General features: G+C 49.2%; 6 protein-coding genes across 6 annotated transcripts; 4 read left to right on the forward strand and 2 right to left on the reverse strand.

Annotated features, from left to right (window-relative positions):
* Positions 1-1,388: 1,388 nt before the first annotated feature.
* On the forward strand, positions 1,389-2,273 carry BDW70DRAFT_167344 (uncharacterized protein; the record flags this gene model as incomplete). Its single annotated transcript, XM_073742206.1, has 3 exons — positions 1,389-1,831; positions 1,877-2,057; positions 2,095-2,273. Exons 1-3 carry the CDS (start codon positions 1,595-1,597, stop codon positions 2,271-2,273), a joined length of 597 nt encoding a protein of 198 aa, XP_073590679.1. The 5' UTR covers positions 1,389-1,594.
* A 1,128-nt stretch (positions 2,274-3,401) lies between these two features.
* Positions 3,402-4,078, reverse strand: BDW70DRAFT_154618 (uncharacterized protein; the record flags this gene model as incomplete). The annotated part of the gene is made up of 4 exons (XM_073739891.1): positions 3,402-3,705; positions 3,766-3,894; positions 3,974-3,996; positions 4,031-4,078. 4 exons carry the CDS (start codon positions 4,076-4,078, stop codon positions 3,402-3,404), a joined length of 504 nt encoding a protein of 167 aa, XP_073590680.1.
* A 2,467-nt stretch (positions 4,079-6,545) lies between these two features.
* Positions 6,546-6,989, forward strand: BDW70DRAFT_145756 (uncharacterized protein). The gene has a single exon (XM_073738475.1). The coding sequence runs from the start codon at positions 6,670-6,672 to the stop codon at positions 6,874-6,876; it is 207 nt and encodes a 68-aa protein (XP_073590681.1). The 5' UTR covers positions 6,546-6,669; the 3' UTR covers positions 6,877-6,989.
* Positions 6,990-7,124: 135 nt separating this feature from the next.
* BDW70DRAFT_167348 (ABC-2 type transporter-domain-containing protein) lies at positions 7,125-11,742 on the forward strand. The gene is made up of 4 exons (XM_073742207.1): positions 7,125-7,978; positions 8,030-8,326; positions 8,378-9,060; positions 9,121-11,742. Exons 1-4 carry the CDS (start codon positions 7,150-7,152, stop codon positions 11,644-11,646), a joined length of 4,335 nt encoding a protein of 1,444 aa, XP_073590682.1. The 5' UTR covers positions 7,125-7,149; the 3' UTR covers positions 11,647-11,742.
* Positions 11,743-12,257: 515 nt separating this feature from the next.
* On the reverse strand, positions 12,258-13,722 carry BDW70DRAFT_167351 (flavin-containing monooxygenase; the record flags this gene model as incomplete). The annotated part of the gene is made up of 1 exon (XM_073742208.1): positions 12,258-13,722. The coding sequence occupies exon 1, from the start codon at positions 13,695-13,697 to the stop codon at positions 12,258-12,260; it is 1,440 nt and encodes a 479-aa protein (XP_073590683.1). The 5' UTR covers positions 13,698-13,722.
* A 442-nt stretch (positions 13,723-14,164) lies between these two features.
* Positions 14,165-15,312, forward strand: BDW70DRAFT_165037 (uncharacterized protein; the record flags this gene model as incomplete). The annotated part of the gene is made up of 3 exons (XM_073741634.1): positions 14,165-14,504; positions 14,570-14,963; positions 15,024-15,312. 3 exons carry the CDS (start codon positions 14,165-14,167, stop codon positions 15,310-15,312), a joined length of 1,023 nt encoding a protein of 340 aa, XP_073590684.1.
* Positions 15,313-16,572: the final 1,260 nt, after the last annotated feature.

The following is a 16,572-nucleotide window of genomic DNA, read 5'->3' on the forward strand; positions in this document are numbered from 1 at the left end:
TTCCCGTCCGCTCAGCCGTACTTAAGCCACACGCCGGTAGGTTAGTAGTATGGTGGGTGACCACATGCGAATCCCTACTGTTGTATGTTTTTTCTGCCTTTTTTTTTTTTTTCTCCTTTTTCCAGATCTAAATTTTCCTATAGAAGCAATAACTATTGAATCTCAAGTGCGTATAAATGACGAATGCTACTTTGCTGGCCCCGTGCAGCAGGGTGAAGTCTGGGATACCCACCTTGCGATGGGCGTGGATCACCATTTTTTTTTTCTTAATTCTAAAATTCAACTGCGTGGATTTTATTGCTGGTAAGGATGAGAAATTCTAGACGTATTATCGTCAATACTAGAAAGCAGCATGGATCTAGCTTAAGATAACCAGTCAGTAAAGCAAACCACATCGACTGGTGGTAGCTAGAGTAGGAACCCAAGGTTGTCAATTTCAGGCCTGTAGGCTCTCTGCTAGGCACTAATAATGAACCAGCATTGTATCCTCACGCTCACGGATGCGGTAAGGCTAAGTGATGGGATGGAAAATAACCCATCGATAAGATCATAAGGCAGCTTGCAACATAACCTTAGCCCTCCTATACCTTTTACAGTGATTTAAGGAGTGCGTTACAGCACAACAGTAGCATGGTAACCTAATTGATGCTCTTATTTCTGCGTCCCTTTTAGGATATAAGGAGATTCTTCAAGAGTCTGTTAACTATTGGGATAGGAATGTACTGCTTTTCCAGCTGAAATCACCACAAAATGCGCATGGTAGCGTCTATAGTTATCAAGCGCAAATTAGTAAGGTTCTGGGCCAGCAAAAAACCGGCAGGCCTGGGCCCGAGCAGGGGTCCGCTACTTATCGGGAAGGGTGGCTTTGCAGAAGGTGAGTTAGGTATGCTTAGGAGTAGGACAATTGCGGCCATCTTTGTAAATAGACATCACCATATCAGAAAAAATAAAGGATATCTGTCGTAGTCGCAAGCTGGGTGCCGCCGAATAAGCTAGCTGGTGAGATCACTTTACTGCCGCGCTACTGAGACTGATTCTGTTGGCAGCAATTTTCGTGGTTTTTCCACTAGTCCAGCTACGAGATGCCCAAATACGTGACTAAACCAGGTTTAGTAAGAGGCAGATAGATAGATTAATGGAGCCATGATCTAAAGACCGCTATGTGGTCTGGTTCGAGTTCAGGCTCGATCTTCAGGTTCCGTATGTCGTATAGATCATTTTCAACCTCAGGCAACAGGGCAGAGGCTAACATAACTATACAGCGCGCTAATGACTGGCTGATGTACAAGTGGAGATAAGTTGCTGCTTTCCCGTTCTCTGCATCTTTAAGATGAGAGCAAGAAATGACGAAATGTCGTCATTAATATCCACCCGTGTCAGATGCCGCCTGAAAGGCCCAATATATCAATCCAAAGCCCCCAGCAGGACCCTCCCGAGAATCGCATTTCTGTCGTCCTTCTCCCCTCGACAGCCCATCCTCACATCATGTCACAACACTGCAGCACAAGCAGGCATTAAGAAAAGGCTCTAACAAGATCCGCCGCTTCAAGTTCAATGCTGCCCCGCTCGGTCATGTTCGTGCACGTCACCAACCATGGCCATCGAAGACTCCAAGAGGACTCCATGGCTCCCATTCGCCTTCAATGAAGCCGACGTTATTGAGAGAAACATGCAGGATGACGGATTCCAGTGCTGGGGTATCACCATCTATCGAACCACTTACGAAAGCGACTCGGACTGGGAAGAATTCCTCCGCCGGTTCCTGAGGCGTGTCCGCAAAACACTAGCGTATTACGATGGTCTCAACATGGGGGATTCGTTCTGGCCGACGGTGATGGAGGACAAGAACCGGTTTGACGGAGCGATTCCCGCATAGATACGAGATGCCTTCAAGGAGTGGGCAGTGACAGCTTGTGTGACAGAGCAGGGGGTGACATATGAGCGGGCTGAGTGGGCGTTTACGGCCCGGTGTCGGCTCTGTATCATGGTTGATGAAGAAGCCTTACGGTCTGTGTTGGATACCCCGGTGGAGGAATTGAATAATCTAATGATACTGGGTTTGTGGTCCTGATCAATGGGCGGTGGGTGAGATAGATCCCTGTGAGCTGCTCGAAGGGGAGGAAGATGATACGTATGAACCATTGTACAGTTGCACGATGGAAGACGTGGGCTGGATGAAGGTTCGCTATAGTCGGGCGCAGATTGTAGCGTCTTCTACGATGCGCCATGGCTCGGATTGGGACCTTGAGTATCGACGGCCACCAGGCATTTGAAAAGAGATTAATCCCAACCTGTAGACTACTTAGTTGTTTCTAAAGGAAACGATGTATCTTACTAGCTGATAATACTTTCTCTTTTGACTGCTATTAATATGGTCTTCGCACCCGCCCTCAGAAAGGTCCCTCGACCACGAAGATCTACTGCCATCTGCGGAGGCCGCCAGCGCTTTTCAACTAAATTGAGCCATAGGCGGGGCTGCAGAAAACCTTGGCTAAATTAAGCTGATGCTCCTGAACCGTGTGAGGATTAGACCTTGACGCAACCCGTAGATTGGGATCTGACCTTGAACCCGCCACCGGTTTTGCTATTGCCTAGAGGTGAGGCTCTCACTCCGGTGGGCGAGTGAGAAAATTGAGGTCGTGTCTCGTAGACCAGATAAGAAAGGCTCTCTCACTTCTCTTTCTATTACATTTGTCAGATATAATTGGTGTCTTGCCTCACTGTTTCTTTCTCTCCCATTTTTACACCGTGCACGTGTCCTTAACATGGTATTGAACTCTCCACTCTGCCAGAAAGGGCTAACCCTTCTTGAGATTTAACAAAACGTTGGCCTGCTTTCTTGCTGAAAGGCTCCGCGTCTTCCCTTTCCGCCTGCTTATGAATCGGAGATACTTTCGTTACTTCTGACAGGGTCGATTCGTATCCTCTTTCAGCTTCACCTGAAGGCCCGCCTTCCATTTGCCCTAGCAAATGGCTCAGAGTGCACGACGATGGACAAGTAATAATTTAACGGGTCTATTCATATGTACATCATGGCGGCAGGCCGATATCGTAGACCCGAGTAAAGAGCTGGCGGAGCGCTACTATAACAGGACCAGCCAAAGGTATCCTGTTAGACTAGTCCTGCTCCTTGAGCCAGTTGCCCGCTGTTTATCCACTGATATAAACAGTGGCGCGAGTATATGCTGCTTTACAATTACCACCTGCGTCGCGTGCGGATTTCTTGCTCCATGTTATTCCTTAAGACCAGGGATGTGTTAGTATTGGCTTGTAACTATCCTATTATATTATGATTGATATGAATTTCATTTGACAACAACAATCAGTCAGGAATATAACCTCAAGTAACCTATCACCACCTCGTAGGACAAGTCAAGCCTGCGTGATTCTGCAAAATTCACTCAATAGTTCAGCGTTGTGTCAACCTTCGCCCCAAACATGCCATCATTGTTTCGCGAGACCCGGTACGCCAAAGCGTTGGGAGCGCTGAGCCCAGGGACGTCTACATCAAGACCCACGCCCCCAATGTGAACGGTATAGGATCTGGGCGCCCAATACTGGATCGCGGTAGTCGTGTGTACCTCCTGGACGATCGAGTCTGGGAAGGAGGTATAGATCTCGTTTTCCCCACTACTCATCCCACGTATTGATTCGGACGGTTCGAACGTAGCGGTTGAAAGCGACGTGCAGAGAGATGTAGCCATGCTCATCCCAGAGGCTCAAACTGTTGTGGTCCCGTGGGTCGTCGCGGAATCCAGATCAGACGGCCCCAAGCTTGATGTTGAGCGTATCGCTCGATGCCATATAATGGTTGTACTCGGCCACGCCGTGGCTGTAATAACGGCTGCCTGGACACCAGATTGCTCTTCCAGTGTCTTGGTGTGCGCGTTATATCTGGAGCGCAGGTTAGTTATTCCAAGAATCATACCTTCTTTCACTGTACTGGAGATTCTCTCATACGGCTTTCACTCACCTGGCACTGCGACTATGAGGGCTCTCTATAGCGGGAGAGGGGTGCATGGCGGCGCACGAGAGCCTCATTATGAGGGTACTCGGGCAGTTGGTTGATGGAGGCCATTGTTAAATATTTGGAAGTTGCGACTGCTTGGTTAATGATGGATCTGTGATTGATCGATGATGATTCGGATGATGAACGGGCTCCCTATATATGATTTCAGGCTAACTTCTCTCAGCTGGAACTTGTTCGTGTTTGTGGCTAGCCGGGTCTGACGTGGCTAGGGCAAAACTACAGTCCAAACACAAACATCAACCGAGCAATGACAGTGCAAGTCTACCTTGCCGTTAGCGCAAGGGATTCGTCAATACGACAAATCTTAAGGGTTGAGGTGACTGCCTAGTTTGAGGGGCATAGTTTGCCTCGTGGCTGGCTACTCTGGTGCAGCCAGGAGAAGTACATGAATAAAGCCCAAATGGAACCAAACAAATGGAGAAATGCTCATTCTCAGGAATACACATTCGCTTGGATATTAGTGAATGCTCTATTGCATTCTTTGTTAAAGGGGGAAATAGAAAAGAAACTAGTCGCCTAACCAAAGCTTCAATTAATCCAGACGTTCAGCTGCCACTGCCAAAGCTAATTACGAGGGGCGGGATAGTTAGCTTGGTACAGTGGAAGCTGAATATCTCCGATTATCGGAAAGTCTGCATGGACGGCTGTTATAGCACATTCATATAACATACAAAAGTACATTATGGGCACATTCAGCAAGCCATTCTGAAAGTTCTCTTCCGGCTTCCAGTGCAGAAGCCCAACATTAATACAGCTTTCGAGAAATCTTTCTATTCTGCAAAAAGTATAACTACACACTAGAGAAATTTACTATAAGTAATGGTACGAGAATTAACCCCGTAGAGGCGCCAGGTATAAAAAGCAGGTCCATTGTCTGTTGGACACAACCGCCAATTTTTGCTTTCCCACTATTAACATGATCTTTGGGAAAGAAAACAAGGAAGCCCATAATCCAACAGGGGAGACCATAAAACCCGATCCCAGGATGCAGCTGACACTAGCGTTTCAGCAAACGAATAGAATAGGAAGAACCTTGTTAGTCCTAGTTCTATCACTGCCGGGTGTGATGCGCTGGATGGTCAATTTAAAATCAAGTGTGCATTGATAATTCATGACTATGTACTACCTAGAGACCCTCGCTCCGAGATATATATTTACTCAAGCATGTAAATTTTCTCTATCTCCATACCCGTGATCATCCAAGTTGTTGTATGAACTTCTCTAAATGTGGTATGAAATCTGGAGCTTGTTTTACTGTCATCTATGTCGATGTATATAGCTAAAGGGCACCTGGCCAGCTATAAATCCCTGTTCTTTATACGTGGCTACATGGAGCAACTCAGTGCTCTGTGATAGCAGAGATTAGTCACTATACCCATTGCTACTTTATTTCTGTAGTTGTGATCTTGTTAGCCGGCTTCACGGCTGGTGGTCCAGGCTTTCTAAATGCGGACGACACTAATCTATTTAGTATTCAGACTCCTATCCAGAGACTCACTGCTTATGTAGTGGCTATGCGATGAGGAAGTCTAGGCATCAACACTAGAGCTGTAGATTGCAAATTGCACAATACTGACCGTCGATGATCAGTAAGCAAATTATTCGGAGAATCTCACTGCATTGGGCAGGCAAGAAACCCGATAGGAGCATCACTAACCTATGCTTAATGGCGTAATTAAAAAAGCAGCTGCCTAAACATGCCGAGTTGTCCGCAAAAAAGCTGATATAAAATGCAGTATCATTATTGCCATCTCTGGCTGCCTCTTTTTAGATGGATACGTGGGTCCAATGCGGATAGCAGCTAAGCCAATCAGTGCCACTTCCATAGTGGAGAGGACCCTGATGATTCACGAGGCGTTGTGCCTATTATGTATTAGTTTGCTTGTATTTGTCTGACAGGACACTGGACGTCATACCTTATCCGTAGTCAGCGGGCACGAGGGCAAAATGCAATCCAACCATCAAAGCTGTAGGACGGGCACTAACTGCAAAATATATTAGTCCTTGACGCAGACCAAACGATGAGTGCATTTTCATTTCAGATCTGCATCCGCTCAGATCAAATCTTGTCGGTTGCGGCTCTTGTCGTTCACTTATGACCAGCAGCTGTTTCCCGACGCAGCAAAACGCTACATGAAATGTGTTTTGAATGTCGTGTTGTCTCAGAATTTCAGACTCTAGCAGAAGAGTGGGCTTTGAACGACTTGGGTCAGTACTGAAATTTGTTGTCCAGCTGATATTATGCCCTGTGAAGCAGTCATAAAGCAACCAAATAACCGTTATACCTGGTGTTATGCAGTCCGGCAAAAGTCTTCTCCTCTCGGAGGGCTAGAGACGGCTATTAATAGTTGACTGCTGCTTGATCCGCCTCATCCGAGTCCCAGCCAGAGCTCAATCCAGAGCCGGAAAGGCCGGCAAGGACCGATTTCCTCGCGCCGTGCGCCGAGTTCGAGTCTGCGTCCTCCCAATTCTGGTGGCAATATCCACTTTCTCGCCCTGGTGCCCAATAGCAACTCATCCCTAGCATTCTGAGTGTGGCAACCAGCAGAGGACAAAGCTTGTTTCTAGATTTGTCGGCACGATCCGGCTGCTAGATGCCATATGCCAGGCCTCGGCCGCCGAGGCCGATGTGATGCAAAATGTGCCTGCAGCTGTTGCCGAATCCCACCAGATTGATCGGGCCGGTGCTTATCTGCCTCTTGTACTATCTGCTGTTCAATCCTCGTCCAGAATCCCAGAACGGCAACATGATGGTGAGGCCTTTTGATGGAGGACCGGCCCCCTTCATCCCCCTGAAATCCGCCTCGGGGAGATCGGCTTCGTGCCGTGGGCTTGATGACGCCTGATAGGATAGGTTGCTATGGTACCTGATTGCAACCTGAATCAACGATCCGATTATTCTGAGCCCAGTAGTATATTACTCGAGGGGCCCCGTGTAGTTTGCTATCCCCTGGAAAACTAACCCACTGATTCTTTCTTTCTCCCCTTTCCTTTGATTTAGTTACGGACATTTCCCCTCTTCTTCATATTCAGTCCTTTATTCAATATTTCCTTTATAGTATATTCTTCCAATTTTTAGTTTATTCAGCTTTATTCAGCTTCAACTTTCATTATCAACAATGGACAACGACGGCCCCCCAGAAAAGGAGCAGACTCCTGCTTCGAACTTGCACCATGTCTATAGTCAGGAAAAGCGCGTAGCGGACAGCCACGATACCCTCGTCGTTCCACCAAGCACCCCCAACGGAGCAACAAGCACAGAGACTCTCGCCTTCGCCCACCCCTATCCCACCACGACATCATCAGCGCCAGAAAAGAACACAACGTGGCGGTTAACAGACCAAGTCGTCAAAAACCGAGACCGTGACCGAGCGGCTGGCTACAAGCCGCGTGAGCTGGGCGTGACATGGCAGGGCCTCTCCGTCGAGGTTCCTACTGCCGGGGCCTCTGTCAACGAGAACCTGTTCTCCCAATTCAACATCACTCAGGTTGCAAAGGATTATCTCCGGAAACCGCCTGTGCGTTCGATCCTCTCCGACTCCCATGGCTGTGTCAAACCTGGTGAGATGCTGCTTGTGCTTGGCCGACCAGGATCCGGTTGCACAACGCTTTTGAAACTCCTGTCGAATCGGCGTCAGGGATATCGTACGATCAAGGGTGATGTTCGATTCGGGACGATGGATTTTAAGGAAGCTGAAAGATATAAGGGGCAGATTGTGATGAACACGGAGGAGGAGCTCTTCTACCCGCACCTCCAGGTCGGGGCCACTATGGACTTTGCTACGAAGCTCAAGGTTCCGGCGCATCTTCCGGATGGAACAGACTCGGTGGGTGAGTATGTTAGGGAAACTAAAGACTTTCTCCTAGAGTCCATGGGAATTTCACACACAGCACATACGAAGGTCGGTAATGAGTATGTGCGTGGTGTATCCGGTGGCGAGCGAAAACGTGAGTCGCATCAATAACCATCTTTTAAGAGCCAAGTACTGACTTTAAAAGGTGTGTCTATCATCGAGTGCCTGGCAACGCGAGGATCAGTGTTCTGCTGGGATAACAGCGCCCGTGGTCTCGATGCAAGCACTTCGCTGGAGTGGGCCAAAGCACTGAGAGCAATGACCGATGTCAACGGGTTAGCGACGATCGTCACGCTCTATCAAGCGGGAAATGGCATCTACAACCTCTTTGACAAGGTCCTTGTCCTGGACGAGGGGAAGCAGATATACTATGGGCCCGCGGCAGAAGCGAAGCCGTTCATGGAAGAACTAGGGTTTGTCTATACTGAGGGTGGAAATATCGGTGAGTGGCCATACAAGATGTTGATAAATCTTTTTTAACAAGAGATAACAGGCGACTTTTTGACGGGTGTTACCGTTTCTACTGAGCGCAAAATTAAGCCTGGCTACGAGAGCCGATTCCCCAGGAATGCCGACGAAATTAGGGCCTTGTACGAAAAGTCGCCAATCTACAGCCAAATGATCGCGGAATACAACTATCCGCAGACACCGCTGGCCAAAGAGAGGACAGAAGCGTTCAAAGAGTCCGTCGCATGGGAACAAGCCAAAGAGCTCCCTAAGGGAAGTTCGTTGACCGTCGGCTTCTGGTCTCAACTGCTTGCATGCACCATCCGTCAATATCAGATTCTCTGGGGTGAAAAGTCCACGTTCCTGATGAAACAAGTTCTGTCTCTGGCTATGGCGTTGATCGCAGGATCCTGTTTCTACAATGCTCCCGATGACTCCTCAGGATTGTTTATTAAGGGAGGTGGTGTCTTTTTTGCTGTGCTATACAACAACATTGTCGCCATGTCTGAAGTCACCGAGTCCTTCAAGGGTCGCCCTGTGCTGGTGAAGCACAAGTCGTTTGCCATGTACCACCCAGCAGCGTTCTGTTTAGCCCAGATTATGGCTGATTTCCCTGTCCTGCTTTTCCAATGTACAATCTTCAGTGTCGTAATGTACTGGATGATCGGATTGAAGCATACTGCTGCTGCTTTCTTCACCTTTTGGGCTATCCTGTTCACCATCACTCTGGTAAGTCTTAAAAGTCGAAATGCGGAATCGAAGATCATGCTAACCCACGTTGTTCAACAGTGCTTGACAGCAATGTTCCGCTGCATCGGCGCCGCTTTCAAGACATTCGAAGCTGCATCCAAAATCTCCGGTACGGCTGTGAAAGGCATCGTCATGTACGCCGGGTACATGATTCCCAAGCCTAACGTCAGGAACTGGTTCGTCGAATTATACTACACTAATCCGTTCGCCTACGCCTTTCAAGCTGCCCTTACCAATGAATTTCACGATCAGCACATCGCTTGCGTCGGCGGAAACCTTATACCAAGTGGTCCTGGATACGAAGACGTGGCTGCCGGCCACCAAGCCTGCGCTGGTGTTGGCGGCGCACTCCCGGGTGCTGCTTATGTTACTGGAGATCAATATCTCGGCTCCTTGCACTACAAATTCACGCAGCTTTGGCGAAACTATGGTGTGGTCTGGGGTTTCTGGGGCCTCTTTGCCGTTCTAACGATCATCTTCACTACTTCCTGGAATACAGGGGCTGGCAGCGGCTCGACCCTCCTCGTGCCCCGAGAGAACATCAAGCAGCATCAAAGACACAAGGACGAAGAGTCCCAGTCGCAGGGTGGAGCAGCCACTGCCCGAGACGGTGGTGATTCATCGCTCGATGAAGGGAATATCTCGCGCAACACCTCTATCTTCACCTGGCAGAATCTGACATATACTGTGAACACACCCACCGGCGAACGTGTGCTCTTGGACAAGGTCAATGGCTATGTAAAGCCCGGCATGCTGGGTGCTCTCATGGGATCGTCTGGTGCAGGCAAAACGACCCTGCTGGATGTGTTGGCGCAGCGCAAGACCGACGGTACTATCAAGGGTTCTATCATGGTGGACGGAAGACCTCTCCCTGTCTCCTTCCAGCGATCTGCTGGATACTGTGAGCAATTAGACGTGCACGAGGAATATGCCACTGTCCGAGAGGCATTGGAGTTTTCTGCCTTGCTTCGTCAACCTAGGACCACCCCCAGAGAAGAAAAGCTGAAGTACGTGGACACCATCATAAATCTTCTTGAGCTTCAGGATCTGGCAGACACCTTGATTGGGGAGATTGGAAACGGCCTCAGCGTTGAGCAGAGAAAGCGTGTCACGATTGGTGTTGAACTTGTTGCGAAACCCAGCATCTTGATCTTCTTGGACGAACCTACCTCTGGGCTTGACGGGCAGTCGGCCTATAATACAGTTCGGTTCCTGAGAAAGCTTGCAGATATTGGACAAGCTATCCTGGTTACTATCCATCAACCGTCCGCCCAGCTCTTCGCCGAGTTCGACACTCTCCTTCTACTGGCGAGGGGCGGTAAGACCGTATACTTTGGAGACATTGGCGAGAACGGGCGCACGATCAAGCAGTACTTTGGTGAATACGGCGCACAGTGTCCTGTCGAAGCCAACCCGGCCGAGTTCATGATTGACGTCGTCACTGGCGCTATCCCAGAGGTGAAGGACAACGACTGGCATCAGATCTGGCTTGACTCACCAGAGAATGCCAAAATGATTAAGGATCTGGAAGATATGATCACCGACGCAGCCTCTAAGCCCCCCGGGACCCACGATGACGGATTCGAGTTCTCGATGCCTCTATGGGAGCAGATCAAAATTGTCACCCACCGTATGAACGTCTCCTTATACCGAAACACGAACTACATCAACAACAAATTCAGCCTGCACATCATCTCTGCCTTGCTAAATGGGTTTTCGTTTTGGAGAGCAGGACCCAAGACAGGCGTGAGTGACCTAAACCTGAAGATGTTCTCGATATTCAATTTCGTGTTCGTCGCCCCCGGTGTGATCAACCAGCTTCAGCCACTCTTCATCCAGCGCCGAAACATCTACGACGCGCGTGAAAAGAAGTCCAAGATGTATTCGTGGATCAGCTTTGTGATTGGTCTTATCGTTAGCGAATTCCCCTATCTTTGTGTCTGCGCAGTGCTCTACTTCCTTTGCTGGTACTACTGTGTCAAGCTTCCGTATGACTCCAGCAGAGCAGGATCGACCTTCTTCATCATGCTCATCTATGAGTTCATCTACACCGGCATTGGGCAGACCATCGCAGCAATTGCGCCCAACGCAACCTTTGCAGCACTCGTGAACCCGTTAATCATCTCCATCCTGGTTCTCTTCTGCGGCGTCTTCGTCCCATACACCCAGATGAACGTCTTCTGGAAGTACTGGCTGTACTACCTCAACCCTTTCCACTATGTTGTTTCTGGAATGCTGACCTTCGGTATCTGGGGCAACAATGTCATCTGTAATGATGATGAGTACGCGCGCTTTGACCCAGTGAACGGGACCTGTGCCGAATATCTCAAGGACTACGTCACTGGCTCTGGTTGGGCGATCAACCTCGCGAATCCAGAGGCGACGTCTGACTGCAGGGTGTGCCAGTTTCGCGATGGGAGTGACTTCCTGACGACGCTGAACATCAAGCACTACTACTACGGCTGGAGAGATGCAGGTATCTGTGTGGTCTTTGCCATCAGTGGGTATGCGTTGGTGTTTGCCTTGATGAAGTTGAGAACCAAGGCGTCGAAGAAGGCGGAGTAGGGTGACCGATCAGCCTTTCTGGCGAAATCTTGATGGTTTGAGCTGTTGGCTTATAGTTTCGCTTGGATGAGACGCTCTTTCGAGAGCAGAGGCAGAGGGTGCGTGTAAAGGGTGAGGTTGGGGTGCAGTCACCACCTAATTTGTGAATTGTCCATTACTTATTTATCGTTTGTGTGAAGGCATCGCGCGTTGAGATTTGTTGTAGACCGCATATAGATAGCATATAGACTGTATATAGACTGGCTGCACAATGGTGTTGCTTGAAGGGTGTTGGATGTCATGATTCAACAATCAGAAGGACTAAAGCTATGTCTCAGCCGCATTTGTCCGTTGTCACACCGTATTTCAGTCTTTTAGTGGTACTAAATCAGCAAGTACTCATATCGTGAACTGGAAAACTATTTAATGATACGTCTGTTTCGGTCAACGGGCATTATATCAATAATCTCTAGGCGGGGTTAAGGATACCGCTACTAGCACTTTAGATAAAACTGATGTCTACAAACTGTGACAAGAGGTGCTACAAGGTCCGGACATATGTATAGATTCTCCCGGAGCATTATATGAGGTATACGTTGATACTCAATTACATTCGAAAGGTATATGTATAATCAAGAAAAAACAAGGCCGTCGGTAAAGTCCCCAAAGGTTGCAAAATAAAGATCGGAAAAGTAGCTAACGCGCGACACCCACGGCCGTCGTTCAGAGGCTCTCGGCATGTCCTTTGCGGCGCACTTGATGTACGTAGATGTAAGGTCCATAACTGATCGAGTCTGTACGCGAGTTCGTTCCTCGCCAAGGGTAGGCACCACAAACGTTAAGCCTTGACGGTTCATATGCCCCACGATCTTGCAGGTGAGCCGCATAGCGAGGTCGGCCCCGAGTGTCCAGGAAGCATTGCTAAACCCCATAACAAGAATCGCATTCGGTAGATCCTCGAGCATCAGGCCGTTCCACATATACTTTTGCGATGGGTCCAGCTTCTCACCGTTGATATAGATTGGAATACCTCCGAAAAGCTGCATCCGCAGACCGGTTGCAGTGACAATGACATCGGCGTCGAGTCTCTTACCTGAGACCAGTTGGATACCATCCGCCTCAACCCGCTCGATCACTCCAGTTTCGACCCTGGCTTTGGTGGATCTGAGGGCCCTGAAGAAGTCTCCATCTGGACAGAAACAGAGCCTTTGCTGCCAGGGATTGTAGCGAGGGCTGAAATGAGGGGCGAGGGGCGTGTTATGAGGAAGCTGGGCCTTCATGCCTTTTTGGAGCATGAATTTCGCGACAGCAGGGAACTTCCGACAAAACTGATAGAATAACTGAGGCACCGTCAAGTACCAGCAGCGGCGAATGTAGTACAGCACAGACTTTGGGATCAGGCTAGCCCACTGCGGTTTCCGGCGTGCGTTGGGGACAGAGGCAAGATATGTTGGGCTTCGCTGTAACATCGTCACAGAATCGGCATCCTCAGCGAGGGATGGAACCAACGTCACAGCTGTAGCTCCACTGCCGATGATGACTATCTTCTTTCCAAGGGCAGTAAACTTCTCAGGCCAATATTGGGGGTGAATCACTTCGCCCTGGAAACCCTGCAGGCCAGGGATGATCGCTTCCAGAGGCTTGTGATAGTCATAGTAGCCGGTGGCGAAAATGACAAACTGGGCGCGCAGTTCCTCAGCCGTACCATTGCTCTCTATACTGAGTGTCCACTGGCGACCGTCCCAGTGGGCAGATTTGACGGGGGTGTTGAAACGAATATGCTGCGTGATGTTGGCCGCTGCCGCTGCATCATTGAGGTATCTGAGGATGTCCCCACCCTCCGCTATGGGGTTTGACTGATTCCAGTGGAACCACTCGAGGCCAAAGGTATATAGATCCGAGTCCGATCGGATACCTGGGTAGCGAAAAAGATCCCATGTGCCTCCAATGCTATTGCGTGCCTCTAGGATGGCGAAGCGGCGGTGCGGGAACGCACTCTGCAGACGATACGCAGCATTAATGCCGGATATCCCTGCCCCGATAATGAGAAAGTCAAACGAGGTAGGTGTCATTTTATCAATACGCGGATGCTTGCTTGATCGGGCCAGGGATCTTCGCTATCTGGAAAGAACAGAGATGTGCCCGCTATATATAACCGCGCCCTCAAGCAGTTGGCATGATGGACAGGATATATTGGACAGGATATACGCGTCCATTACAACCGGCTGTCTCAACTAGCAGTACCGAGGCCCTCCTCATACTCATAGCACTTCCCCTCATCCTTAAATAATGCGGTGGGCTGATGATTGGTGGTGAAGTGGAGTGGCTTTACAGACTCCGAATGCGGTAAAAACCCTCCGCCCCAGCCAAGCTCACGCAGTGACAACCTCGGGTCATGCATGATCGCAGCCATAGAACATGTACATCAGTCTTGTACCTAGGCTGACCGACTTCGGTTGGTCTCGATCCATATAAGCAACCCTGTACCGACCGCTGCAGCTCGTTTTTCCTACCGCGAGGCCCTGCTACTGCCACCACAATGGCCCTGTCATCTAACCACCTTGTCCAACTTTGTCTTGAGAAGGCCCAAAGCCTCTTCTCTCTACTTCCATCCAATGTGCAAGACTATCTCTCCCGCCCTTTTGTGCGCAAAGCTGTCGCGATTGTGGTAGCCCTCCAGCTGCTTAGAGGCGTCAACCGCTACCTCTCGCAGCAGGCGCAGAACAACTGGGTCCGCGCGCGCCCGTGGAATGCGTCGCGAGAACTGGTCCTACTCACCGGAGGAAGCAGCGGTATTGGCAAGCAGATTATGCTTGATCTGTCAAATTTGAATGTGAGGATTATAATTGTCGATGTGAAGGAGCCCGATTTCAGCTTACGTGAGTCGACGAAGCCCTATGTCATTGGAAGTGGAGTATTATTTGGCTAATCACCTCTCTCTCAGCTCCAAATGTATTCTTCTATCAAGTGGATATCACCTCCACTACTGCCTTGAAAGAGACAGCGACGCAGATCCGGAGAGATCATGGCCATCCGACCGTGTTAATCAACAATGCCGGGGTAGGATTGTCAGGAACCATCCTCGAAGAACCAGAGGAGCACATCCGCCTGACTCTCGAGGTAAACACGCTGTCGCACTTCTGGACGGTGAAGGAGTTTCTGCCCAGCATGATCCAGAACGATCACGGGCACATTGTGACTATCGCTAGCATGGCAAGTTTCGTGGCCCTGGGGGAGATGGCTGATTATGCCGCCTCGAAGGCCGCGGCGCTGGCTTTCCACGAGAGTCTGACGCAAGAGGTCAAGCACTGGTATGGCTCAAAACGTGTTCGCACTAGGTAGGTTCTCCCCATGTACAGTTTCTGTGTCAACATGGCAGTTAACCAGAAAACACCCAGTATCATTCATCCGCTGTGGGTGCAAACACCCATGATCAGCGCTCTCGTTGCACGCCGTGCCCAATTCAGACAGCCAATCATGAGCCCAGAAAAGGTATCGCAGGCTGTGATCAAGCAACTGGTGAACAGCAATGGAGGCCAGGTGGTTGTGCCGGCGTCGTACGGATTTGCAGCCCTTCTTCGGGGCTTTCCCAACTGGTTGCAGGAGCGCTCGCGAGACAAGGAATCGCAAAATCTTGTTGGACTACAACGCCTACAGCAGGAGTCGGCCAAGAGCTCGCAAAACTAGCCAGGCTTGGGTTGGTAGCTGAGTCAAGCCTTCCTTGACCCGCACCATGCTGGTCCTTTGTACCCTATTAGGCAGACATCTATCGAAGGTAGACAGCGAATGCTTTATTTTGGCTGTACCACACTAAAATTCTCAATTATGCGCTATTCCGCAAATTGATAAAACCCTCCGCTCCTGGGCCCCGCATTGAACGTATGATTATCATTCGGTACGGTGCATTTCCTAGGTACGGGGTATTCTGGACTTGTTCGTGATTTACCCCGCAAAGCGTAATCCAAGGATTGGCTGAATAGGGAGTTGTAGGGTCATGCCATATATCTTCCTCGTGGAGATTATTTTATGCCAACCGGTCGTTGCATTCCTCACTCGCTACTATCGGCCTAGCAGCCAAGCATTCCAGACTAAGCAGACTGCTGGAAAACCCTGAGAAACTCAATATTCCTAAGACAGTTAACCGTCTGTATTTTGATTATATTATAGAACTATTGTACTCTAGTAAACAAGATATCAGGAATTAGACTTGTTAAACCCGCCACAAAGCCTGCCCGACCTGCCCCAACCGGCCAAGAATTGGACTAGATCTTCCAATGATATTATTGTTGTATTAGTTACATCCAGTAACTTATCTAACATGTAGGCCCTGCCTTAAGACATTGCCTTGAGACATAACAGGTCCAACCTAATCGGGGCACTAACAGATGCCCACTGGTAGAGTTTGAGCTCTCTAGACTACTAGCATGCTATGGCCTGGCTTCCACTGTAATTTCTGGCTGTCGAGTTGGTTGGCGAATCTACTAAGGAAATAGTAGAGGTGAATACTGTCAGATAAGGCCAAAAGAGTCCTTCTTAGGAGTCGGGCTCAACAGGTCCTAAGGGTATTCTGAGATCAGACAAGGAAGGTAGGTTGATGTCAGATAAGGCCAAAAGAGTCCTTCTTAGGAGTAGGGCTCAACAGGTCCTAAGGATATTCTGAGATCAGACAAGGAAGGTAAAGTGAAATGCAATGAACTTGATAACGTTGACAATGTTGGCTATCTTGGTGGTTCCGAAAATAAGACACGAAGTACAAAACTAATTACATGGTAAATGAGCGTCCTTAAATACCTTGCTCCATCATATCCCCAATATGCCGGCATCATACTCCTATTATGTCCCGATCATACTTCCAGTATGCCCTTCATATTGTAGATATGACCCTAGTCCCCTTCGGGCCTTTAGCCTCATATTGCCAGTATGATAGCTCCGGGCCGTCATTCTTCC

This window comes from Aspergillus foveolatus (assembly GCF_047715535.1).
Source record: "Aspergillus foveolatus strain CBS 279.81 unplaced genomic scaffold BDW70scaffold_181, whole genome shotgun sequence".
Taxonomy (NCBI): Eukaryota; Fungi; Ascomycota; class Eurotiomycetes; order Eurotiales; family Aspergillaceae; genus Aspergillus; species Aspergillus foveolatus.

Excerpts from the sequence above, each read along its gene's own strand:
- BDW70DRAFT_145756 (XM_073738475.1), top strand. The coding sequence starts at position 6,670 with ATGTGCCTGCAGCTGTTGCCGAATCCCACCAGATTGATCGGGCCGGTG.
- BDW70DRAFT_167348 (XM_073742207.1), top strand. The coding sequence starts at position 7,150 with ATGGACAACGACGGCCCCCCAGAAAAGGAGCAGACTCCTGCTTCGAAC. Across the intron at positions 8,327-8,377 it reads TACTGAGGGTGGAAATATCG|GCGACTTTTTGACGGGTGTT; the intron begins GTGAGTGGCCAT and ends AAGAGATAACAG. Across the intron at positions 9,061-9,120 it reads TCCTGTTCACCATCACTCTG|TGCTTGACAGCAATGTTCCG; the intron begins GTAAGTCTTAAA and ends GTTGTTCAACAG.